This window comes from Lycium barbarum, chromosome 11, assembly GCF_019175385.1.
Source record: "Lycium barbarum isolate Lr01 chromosome 11, ASM1917538v2, whole genome shotgun sequence".
NCBI classification, from domain to species: Eukaryota; Viridiplantae; Streptophyta; class Magnoliopsida; order Solanales; family Solanaceae; genus Lycium; species Lycium barbarum.
In genome coordinates, this window is record NC_083347.1 from 4732086 (window position 1) to 4744065 (window position 11980).

The 11980-nt window shown below is 32.8% G+C and overlaps 1 protein-coding gene across 2 annotated transcripts; it reads left to right on the top strand.

The window, feature by feature from the left end:
• Positions 1-2984: 2984 nt before the first annotated feature.
• Positions 2985-6627, top strand: LOC132616764 (scarecrow-like protein 21). Of its 2 annotated transcripts, none has more exons than XM_060331412.1 (2): positions 2985-3127; positions 4646-6627. In XM_060331412.1, exon 2 carries the CDS (start codon positions 4732-4734, stop codon positions 6445-6447), a length of 1716 nt encoding a protein of 571 aa, XP_060187395.1. In that variant the 5' UTR covers positions 2985-3127; positions 4646-4731; the 3' UTR covers positions 6448-6627. The 2 variants fall into 2 exon arrangements, with proteins under 2 accessions (XP_060187395.1, XP_060187394.1); XM_060331411.1 differs by having other exon boundaries at positions 3009-3326.
• Positions 6628-11980: the final 5353 nt, after the last annotated feature.

The window sequence follows — 11980 nt, forward strand, 5'->3', positions numbered from 1 at the left end:
AAATAGCGTAAAATTTATGATTTAAACAAATTTTAAATATTTATGTAGTTATAGAGCGTTTGATTAAAATAAATAATTTAAAAGAAAAGTACATCACATGAAAATATAAGTATGTCGCAAGCCAGGATCGAACTCTTAGAGAATTTTTGCAACCCCTTAACCGCCGTGCTAAACCTTCAGCTTATGTAAAGAGCGTCAATATATATTTAATAAACTAAAATTTAACCTATCTATACAATGTAATTTTTCAACGAAGGGGTGTCGCTACCCCTCAGGCAAGGGTAGCTCCTTCCCTGCATGACAAGTTTAAAACCACAAGAATATTCAAAGGACTACATATATCTTAATTTAAGAACATAAAATTCAAAAATCTCTTTTTATTTTTTAAACTTCATACCAAGTCAAACTAAGAGTCCGTTTGGATGGGCTTATGACTTTTGGCTTAAGTAGGAATTCTAGCTTATGAAATCTGACTTATTTTTATTATTTTAGCTTAAAACAAGCACTTAAAAATATTTTTTTATTTTATCCTAATACTACAAAGATGCTTAAAAGTTATTTTGATTTAAAAGCACCTAAAATAAGTCAATCCAAACAGACTCTAAGACACTTAAATTGGAATGGATGGAATAATAACTATCCTAACAATGGGTTTCCACATTATAATAAGGGTGAGTTGGAATCCTAGGTACATTCAGAGGACCACGTTGGAAGTGTCACGTGTGCTTCCAGAGAGAGGTGCATAGGTAAAAGTGAGGGGTAAAATCCTGTGGGCTTTCAGGTCTTGTGAGTTGTGAGTTGTGACTCCAACCATACAAACAAACTAACCTCTGTTCTGCGAAACCCATAATAAAATAATATGAACGTCAGCGAAAACGCGTACGCCAGGTCAAAGTATTGTCAAAAACAAAAAGGAATTAGCTCCATTTTTATAATTGGTCAGTGTGTGTTGGCTCAACTAGACACTTGTCAAAATACTCAGCACTATTCAAGTGCGTGCTACACATTGTGATGTTGGGTAACACGTGATTGTCACGCTCCTTCGAACTAACGCTTTCTCTCTCTCTCTGATAAACATTACTCCATCCAATCCAAAATAATTGAGGATTTAGCCTCTAAATATTGATCCAAAATAATGGAGGTTTTCATCTATCAAGAAGGTTTTTTTTTTTCCAAATTTATCCTTGAACATTCTTAATACAATAAACAAATTTAATATTTGTTATAATTTCAAAGCCCCGCTTAATTAAGAATATTTTATTTTTAATCAATACGCCACTTAATTTTTACGAGTAAGTGAATTTCTATCATGTGTCCAAATTTAAAACCTCAATTATTTTAGACCGAAAACAGTATTTCAACAGGTGTTCAACCTTATTTTTACTCCCTACTTATCATAATAAGTGAGATTCTGATCTTTTCATTATGATTCAAGAAGACATTAATATTTTTCTTCCAATTTTATCGTCATTAAATAAATGAACTTTATATAATCAAGAAATTGTTAAAGAGTTACTTCCTTTTCACGCTATTTGATTGAGAATAAGTTAATAAAAGCATATCTTACTTTCTAAGAGTGGGTAATTTTCTTAGTGTGCCCAAGCTAAAAGTACTATTTATTATGAGACAAAGAGAGTATATAAATAAACGGTCGTGTTAAGAAAAGTGACGAAATTGTTAATGAATAATTAATATTTTTGGTAAAAAGGTGATTGATGAATACTTTTTCTATTAAAATGACGGAATATTTTTTGGATTATTTATAAAAATTTAAATTTAAAAATATTTAGACGAACGATGAAAATAGAATAGAGAGATTTTAAAAATCATGTTTTAGGAAGAGTATTTAGGAGATTATAAAGGAAATTAAAAATAAAGTCATATTTGGTCAAATTAAAACATATAAGCTATAAAAACGACGAAGTCATGAGTTGAATTTTATGAGTTCGGATTGCAATATTTTAAATTACCGAGTCCTAAATTAATAATATACATATTCTATTCTATATTTTTAAGACAAAATAGAACCAAAGCTATTGGATTTAATCGAATCCATAGCCGATACCTTAACTCTGCCCCTAGCGATAAAATTATAAGTTAGGAGTGACCTACTTATAGTTTTTGACTAATTTTGATATATAAGCACTTGACTTGTAAGCATTTTTGCATTAATGAACACATAACCAAGCTAAATGTACTTGTAATCTAATTTGACCGGGTTATAAGATTAGCCAAAACATCCTCATATTCACTGATTTGGCCGAGTGAAACTATGCAATTTTATAATCTTAATGTTGAACGGCTTATAACTCAATCGGAATAGGTAATTCGCTTCCTTCTAAGGGGTAAACGAGCTATAAGAAAGATGAGTAGATCAACTCCAAATTAGATATAGCATCACTTTATCTTAGTAGGCGTTTGGACATGTGATTTCATCTCATGAGATGAAATCAGCGTTTGGACATGCGATGAGGTGAAATCTCAAATTATCTAAAAAGCCATGATTTGGATTTAAAATCATGATTTAAAAAAATATAAATGTAAAATTTGACTCATACGTTTATATTTTGTAAAAAAAGACCCATAAGTTGGTAGATATATTACCGACCATTTGAATTAAATATTAATCTGCAAGTTGGTAAAATAGTTGGTATTAATTTTATTATGAACTATGATTTACTCATTTGGTAAGATTGTATAAGAATTAAGAAAATTTTGATGATTTTCACTAACTTGTGGAGTTTTATATTTATAACAAAAACTGCAGCTTAAAAAATTCAAATTGCATATCCAAATATGATTTCATCTCATCATATCCAAACGACTCCTTAATAAAAAAAATTGAGTTGGAATTTTAAGAACAAAATCGCTTTTAATAAAAAAAAAACGCTTTATTCTAAAATGGGACTTTTTGAACGCGTAACCGAATTAATCAGCCCGTGAAAATAAATTTCCCAATTGGGGATGCAAAAGAGCGCGTGTTTATCGCTTTATAAAGGGCGTTGAAAAGATAAAGAAGAACATTCTGCCATGGTTGAATCGAATAGGCGGTTAAACCAACCGTTAAAAATATTCCGTCAGTGCTTCCGTCAAATTCAATAGTACTACTTCCGTTCATTTAGCAAAGGTCAGCTGTCCTGTTATAATTCAAAAGTTCCGTCATCTTTCCTTTATAAATATAAGTGCTGGTCAATTATTCTTTCCAATATCTCAATTCTCACTTCCACAACAAGTTTTCTCCAAATATATTCATATTAAAAAGAAAAAACAAGGGGAGCATATTTTTAATAAAACCCAAGTTGAAGAATTTCGAGTTTGCGTACCAGGTATTATTTTTCATCCTCAGTTGTGCAACTATCGACTCTGTTTTGCTTGGAAAGTGTTTTTATTTCAGAATCTTCTAGAATGATTACCATGAAACAATAGATAAATTGAACTGTTTCCTCCTCTTCATTTCTGGTTCATCTTTCATGTATAACAACAATAGAACATGGAATATATATAATTCTTCTAATTCGTAATGAGTTTAATTATAACTTGTTTGGTCAAATTTCTAAAATCAAAGTTATGTTGTGTTTGGCAATTTATTTAAAACCCACTGTTGAACAGCAATTATTGGCCAAGCTATTAAAAGGCGTTTTCTAATTCTTTTTCCATAACTGCTTTTCAAGAAAGGGCATATAGCTTCTGAAAAATAGTTTCTTCGCACTTATTTTCATTTAATCAAACAACTTACTTTTTAAGATAAGCGCTTTTGAAAAAAAAGGAGGTCGGCCAAAAAAGGCTATTAGGCTTCGCTAAATAGAGCGTTTTGTGTTCTCTTTTTGGGCATTTTGAGCTTGAATTTAGCATCAATTCTTATATTTTAGTTAGAATGAGTGGCTAATCATACACAGTTTATAAACTTGTGATTGATTGTGAATTTAACATGTATATTGTAGCTTAGCAAGGTTTACCTGTTACTTCAGCTACTCCCCTGTTTCCATTTACGTGGCATGGTTTGGCTGTGCAGAGAGTTTAATTTTTAAGGCTTATTTATTTGTTATTATAATGGTGATGTCTGTGCACAGTTTGTATCTGTCTTGACTATCATAACTTTTAAGGTTCTTTTGGGAGGAGATGGGAGGTGGTGGTAGGGTACAGAGTGTGTTTTGTCTAATTATCTATGTCTTCAAGTAATATAGAAGAGTTGCTTTTTTACATAGCTGGTTCAAAGAATACAAATTAGATGTATGCAAAACTATTAGGACTGATGTGAGAGTTGACAGCAAATGGGAACTTCATCTTTATTTCCTTTTGCTTCTCTTATGTTCTGAAAATAACAAGGAGCATGGTTATCCATATTTAAGATCTATTTGGTAAATCTGGTAGTCAAATTGTGATGTCAATCTAAATGTTGCTAAACTTAAAAAACTCTCACTTGGCAAGACACTATTGCATCTCATTTACTGAAAGTCTTACATGCTATTGTTAATATCACACGATAGATTATCATTTTTGGCCTCATAACATCAAGTAACATGCGATAATTATGCTTGGTGTGCTTAAATTTGAATTTTCTGCCTCTCTAATTCAATAGAAAACTCTGTTTTCGATCAACGAGGGCTGGCAAACTGATCTATGCTTGTTTGCGTAACTTTTGCAGGCTGATATTTTAACAGATATTAACTGGTAAAACTGTTCGTACTGGGAACTATTTGTGCTTAGAGTAGCTAATGATACCCATATAGCATGGAATCACACCATCTGTATGGATATGGTGTGACTGATGCGAATTTGTCATACTCTTACGCCAAGACTACTACTACTTCAATACCTAATCGGCTGTTGGGAACATTGAAATTTGATTCGAGATATTCTCCAAATTCTCCATTTGCCAACTATTTTGATCCTGGTACTCCTACCACATTAAGTGATAGCCTTGAGCAGCATAGCTCTACTGAAAATATTTCAGGAACTAGTCCTTCCAGCAATTCTTCGCTGGATTATAATCATTATTTCCAACGGCCTAGCCCTTCTCCAAATTTCCGCCCAAACGGTCTACTGGCTTGTTCTGGTGAAACTTCTTTACTGCAGTATGCAAATCACAGTCGCAACATGAAACATGCTTTGCTGCAATTGGAGACTGATTTAATGGGGCCCGAAGAAGTTACAACATCGAGTCCCTCTGCAGGGGAAATTAAACAGCCACAAACATCCGTTCAGAGGTCCGGGATGTGGAACCAAGAAGGCCAGGTTTCACGTCTTGGCATATCAGGCAATAGAATTCAAAGTGAGAAGCGGCACAAAGCAATGGAGGATTTTCCGTTGCAGGAAATTCCTTCTGGCAACCTAAAGCAGCTGCTTATCGCATGTGCTAGAACTCTTGCCGAGAACAACTTAGATGATTTTGAAAAACTAATTTCCAAGGCAAGAAGTGCTGTGTCCATTACTGGAGATCCAATCCAGCGTCTCGGTGCTTACATAGTAGAAGGGCTAGTAGCAAGAAAAGAAGCATCCGGAACGAACATTTACAGGGCTCTCAGGTGTAAGGAACCAGCTGGCACGGACTTGCTTTCCTACATGCATATCCTATACGAGATATGCCCTTATCTAAAATTCGGATACATGGCTGCAAATGGTGCTATAGCTGAGGCATGCAGAAACGAAGATCGCATTCACATTATCGACTTCCAAATTGCACAAGGGACTCAGTGGATGACCCTTCTTCAAGCTCTTGCTGCCAGGCCTAGCGGTGCCCCTTATGTACGTATTACAGGGATTGATGATCCGGTTTCAAAATACGCTCGGGGAGATGGATTGACATCAGTGGGGGAACGGCTCGAAGAAATTTCTCAGAAATTCAACATTCTGGTTGAGTTTCACGCAGTGCCCGTTTTCGCTTCTGAAGTCACCAGGGATATGCTTGATGTAAGGCCTGGTGAGGCTCTGGCAGTAAACTTCCCTTTGGTACTTCACCACACACCAGATGAGAGCGTTGACGTGAATAACCCAAGGGATGAGCTTCTCAGGATGGTAAAATCGCTTTATCCAAAGGTGGTCACTTTGGTGGAACAAGAATCAAACACAAACACAGCGCCCTTTTTCCCGAGATTTCTAGAAGTTCTAGACTACTATTCTGCCATGTTCGAGTCCATAGATGTGACGTTAAAAAGGGACAGTAAGGAGAGGATCAACGTGGAGCAGCATTGTTTGGCAAGGGATTTAGTTAACATCATAGCATGCGAGGGCAAGGAAAGGGTGGAACGCCATGAGCTATTAGGAAAATGGAAATCTAGGTTAGCAATGGCAGGGTTCAGGCAATATCCTCTGAGCTCTTACGTGAATTCGGTGATAAAGAGCCTATTGAGGTGCTACTCAGAGCATTATACACTGGTGGAGAAAGATGGGGCTATGCTATTGGGATGGAAGGAGAGGAACCTCATCTCGGCATCCGCTTGGCACTGAGAATGAAGCAAATTATGTAAAAGAAGTGTAACAGCTAGTTTTGGCAAAAAACCAGTTTGTAGTTCATTAAGTGGGAAGCACAGATGAAATATCCTTTCTGGCATGTAAGGCAGTTTCAGACTTTCATAGATAATTCCACGTATCACAAACTCTTGTTTATACATATCTTTATTATGTTCATCAGCTTGTCCCTTGGTTTAGAAATTTTGTTGCGCAATCTTCAGTGAAGTAGCACCAAATTTTAAAAGATAGGCGTTGTGACATCCTAGGAAAATCTCACATAGGCAAAGCACGGGAGAGATGCTGGTGATATTTTAAGGCAATACAAACCTAAGCCCAAAGTGGATAATATTACTTGTGGGCTTTGCTATTACATACTATTATATTAAAGCTTAAGTGAGCTTTGGTGAATCTCACATCTTTGAGATGATGTTAGGGCAAATCTTAGCGAGTATGCCAGGTCCTCAGAGGGACACCCTAGTCGAATCTTTCATCGGCAAAACACGTGAAAGATGTTGAATATATAAAAAAGAAAACCCTAGACCCTAGTATCGCGTTTTAGTTGTGCACGCCTCCACTCATAATAGATAATATCATTAGTGAAGCCATTGCAAGAGTAATATACAAGTTGAAAATACCAAAGAGACGCATTTTTTTTGTTGTTGCATTGACTGAGAACTACTCCATAACTTTGTAAATTTGGTCTAGTAGCGTAGTTTATCCTTTTTTTTTTTGCGCGGATTGTCCTTCATTTGGGGTGGTCTTTAATTTTTGGCCTTTAAATTAGTGGTCTTTAATTTTTGGCCTTCGCCTAATAGCCTGAGGTTTTGTGTTCGAACCCCAGCTTAGTCAAAAGAAGAAGTAATTTTTGCAAGGCAGATGTTTGGATTCGCAAGGCAGAATTTTGCCTCAAAACTCTGCCTTAAATTTTTGAAGGCAAAACTCTACTTTGCGAATCCCAACTCTATTTGCAATTTTTTTTTAATTTTTTGACTGAGCTAGGGTTCGAACCCAAGATTAAGGAATTTTTAGCGAAGAACAAAAATTAAAGACCATCAATTTGAGGAACAAAAATTAAAGACCAACCCCGCGAAGGATAGTCTTGCAAATTGCCTTAGTTTATCCTCAGAAATGTCATGAGTTTCTTTTTTTTTTTTTTTTTTTTTTTTTGCGTGGATTGTCCTTCATTTGGGGTGGTCTTTAATTTTTGCCCCTCAAATTGGTGATCTTTAAGTTTTGTCCTTCATCTAATATCCTGAGGTTGTGGTTTCGAACCCCTATCTCAGTAAAAAAAAATTTGCAAGGCAGAATTTGCAATCTGTCCATGCAAAAGGTAGAGTTTGCAAAACTGGCCATGCAAATTCTGCTTTAATTTGAGCCTTAAGGACAAAAGTTAAACACCAACAATTTGAGGACAAAAAATTAAAGACCACCCCAGCGAAGGCCAATCCTGCAAATTGCATAAATACAAGTAAATAAGTAAAATATTTCGTAATCTACAACTATTAACTAAATTACATAATCTACAATATATAGTCTATGTTTAGGATATATGTATGATTTTATACCATAAATAAAAAAATGTTGCTATGAATAAAAGGCTAATAATAAGGAGTTTCCTATATTAGTAATAATCAAATTAAATACATATCAGAATACATTTATTACTTTTCTAAACATCCTAATATACTCAGCTAGCATTTTAATCCATAAAATAGTATACTACTATTTATATGATATATATTATACAATTCCTTGAACAAGTATATATATTCTTGTACTTATACATTACGTATATTTCACTATTATATACTATATATAATATTATTTTTTATGTATATTAACTAGTATATACTATATATAAAATAATTTCTTACGTATAGTAAGCAAAAAGTATTATATATATATATATATATATATATATATATATATATATATATATGACCACATACATTATTGTATATATTAGGCATATATTTTTTATTATATTAAATACATACAAATATAAAAATTTATATGAGTTAATTTTCTTATTTCCTGGAAGAGAGAGAAAAAAATTGAATAATTAATATGTGATGGCAGAAAGGAAGCCAAGTTTTATGGGATGGGGTGCCAATTATTAATTAAGATCCTATTTTAGTGGTAATCCATAAGTAATTATATTATTCTTTATATATATATATTGTAAATTGTATATTTTATATGTTATTGTAGAATACAATTAATTGGCACATAGAGTAATATATGAATATAGGTATATCGTAATATTATATACTATGTACACAAATAATATTATTATATTATATACTATATATAATATAAAAACCTTAATATACTAATTTCTACTATTATATTCATTAATATTTTGTTATCATCTTTTCAGTTAAATATACCACTTTGAATATATCATATACTTTTTAAGGTATATTTTCATGTACATTTCTTATACCATATTTCCATATACCATTTCTTTTCATGTACGTTTTTTAATATTAATATATTCCAATAATTTCTTTTAGTCACAAAAAAATAATTGAATCATCATCAAGTGAAATTAAAAAATAAGAAAAATAAAAAGGAGGAAACGAAAGAAAAAAACGTCTTTTTAAAACGGTAGATGGAATATGGGATTTGAAGTTGATTTTGTTATGTTTATTTGGAAAATTACATTTTAATGATTTTGAAAGAAAGAGAAAGTAAAAAGTGAATATGCATTAATGGTAGTAACTAGTTAAGTATTATTAATATTTTAGGAATATAAAAAGTTGTATTTTTGTAATTAAGAAGTTAAAATTTTAAATAAATTGTATTTATGTAATTTTTTAAAAATAATTATAATCTTTTTAATTACCATTTGAAAAAGTTATATTTATGTGACTTTCCTGATGCAGGCCAATTAGAAAGCCATTATATGGTGTGTTTGTATGATACGAAACAAATGAAGGGTCCAACAAACACACGTATCACACTAGACATTTTCATTGCATAACATGTGGACTTTTCTCCATTATTTAAAAGAATGAAATCGGTAACACAAAAATTGTCCTTGATTTTTTTTTCTTCTAATTTTAAAATTTCTGCCGCTGTTAAAGCAAATAACCCCTGGCTAAAAGCCCGCTGATCCTGTTCTGCTCCAATCCATCTCTTTACTTCTTCATTCTACACCAATTAATCCCATTAGTATTACAATTATGTTATAAAATAATAAAGCAAGCAAGAATAATATTGTAGAGAAAGAGGAAAGAGAGGAGATATTTTTATTTCTCTTATTAGGGATTGATTTACAATGAAGGAGAACCTCTATATTTATAGGGGAAAAGTGACTTGATCCCAAAGTCACTAACCCTAATATTTCTCATAAAGATAGACATCCATAATAATAAATAATATATATAACACTCCCCCTTGGATGTCTATTTGATAGATAACGTGCCTCGTTAAAACCTTCCTAGAAAAACCCAGTGGGAAAAAATCTAGTGAAGGAAAAAGAGTACACATTTCTAATAATATGTTATTTGGTTACCTTATTAAAAACCTTACAAGGAAAAACCCAGTGGGACAAAAAGCTTGAAAGGGAAAAAGAGTAAAACGCGTATTAACTCCCCCCTGATGAGAACTTCAATCCAAAAACTTGAATCTTCACATCCCAATCTTATGCATCATCTTCTCGAAAGTTGCAGTTGCTAGAGACTTGGTGAATAAATCAGTCATATTATTGCTCGAACAAATCTCTTGCATGTTGATATCACCATTCTTCTGGAGCTAGTGTGTGAAGAACAACTTTGATGAAACATGCCTTGAGCTTTTATGAATCTGCTCTTTAGTTGGGCTATGTATGCTGCTGCATCTTCAGTCTTTGGATAGAGTTGCATTGGTATATAATATTATTGAAATCAGTCCAAGTGCATTTCTGACTTGCTTTATAAACAGATGTTACCTTTATATGATTTGACTATCATGTAAAACAAAATCATATGACCATAATCCCTCATAGTCATAGCAAAATATATAAATACATCAATTGCATAAAGATATGGCACTTCAGGACCAAAAAATCTTGCAAGTTTCTCATTTCAACTTCTTTCAACAGATAATATATTTCTTTTGAAAACTCTTCAAGAGTTTCAATAATTCTCAAGTCATCAACTTGCACAAACAATATGACAGATTTTGATTTTCACAAATACGTAGGGATAAATAGACCCTTAGTCATTAAACATTCATTAAGGTAATTAAATCACATTCACCTTGCTTGATTTAATTCATATAAGAATAATGAAGAAATTTCTACAACTTGTATATGCTTCAGGCATTTAAAATTCTTCAGGAATTTTCATATAATTTTGTCAAGTAATTCATATAGGCTGTGACAACATCTATTTCTATTTAAATATGTGACATCTTCTGGTGTCTGAACAAAATGTCCAATAAGCTTTACACTTACCAAGATGCGTCATTTCACTTGATAATAATTTCTACGTTAGCATGCTTTAATAGACGTAGAATTTAGATCCTCACAACCTTTTACAATATTGCGCTATATTGTACCAAAGATATCGTCGACGATATATTATCTTGTATCGGTTTGCAATAGGACATAACTTATTGAGATCTCATCACTTCCATTATTTTTAGGTACCTAACCTCTTATAAGGTTTCATAAAGTGTTATGTCGTAGGCTCTTCAAGAGCACATTGCCTCCTTATAATGATCATTGATCATTTGCTCCTCTTTCTTTTCAATGATTATTGCATTTGGAACCGATTAGTCTACCACGCTTCATGCATGCTATAGACTCTGTCCTTCAGGGACATGAATTTAATAGGAGCATTTTGCAGCTGAAATTACAAATTAATTTTGGGTCAGCAAATGCTTCTAGCATTTGAGTTGAATTATCTTTTGAGTGAGGATCATACTAATGATAATTCATAACATATTCCTCAGCTGCTTATTCTCTCTCCCCTATGTTAGAAAAACTAACATATATTCCATCTTCTTTGGGGGAATCCATCTTTGTGCATCATGGTAGATTAATTATATACCACACATAAAAACTATTAGATGGAAATATATGGTTCCTAACCCTGAACCAATTATGAGGTGAGAATTTATCATAATTCAGCACATGAAGCATTGTTCTCATAAGCAATGGTTTAGCTTTTTATCGGAGGCATTCAATGCCAAACCAACTTGGATATAAACTAGCATTCACAAGATGAATTATCTTGATTACATAATCTGAGAATTGTGCTCTCAACTCAATCATTTTTGAGCAAGTAACTTTGTATATGTCAAACTGCAGGTTGACAATAAACGCACATGTGACTGTCTTATCGATGCATCTATTTAAGACATCACATAACAAGTGAACGAGCCCATATTCACCTTTTCTATATTTTCAGAATTTGGGAAATTCAATCCCACATTAGCCAGTATAATCCACTTATCATGAGGACAAGCAACAAAAATAAATTCTTGAAGAATCTTCTGGTTCTTCAATATATGTCGAATATTCAATCTGCACATCATATTT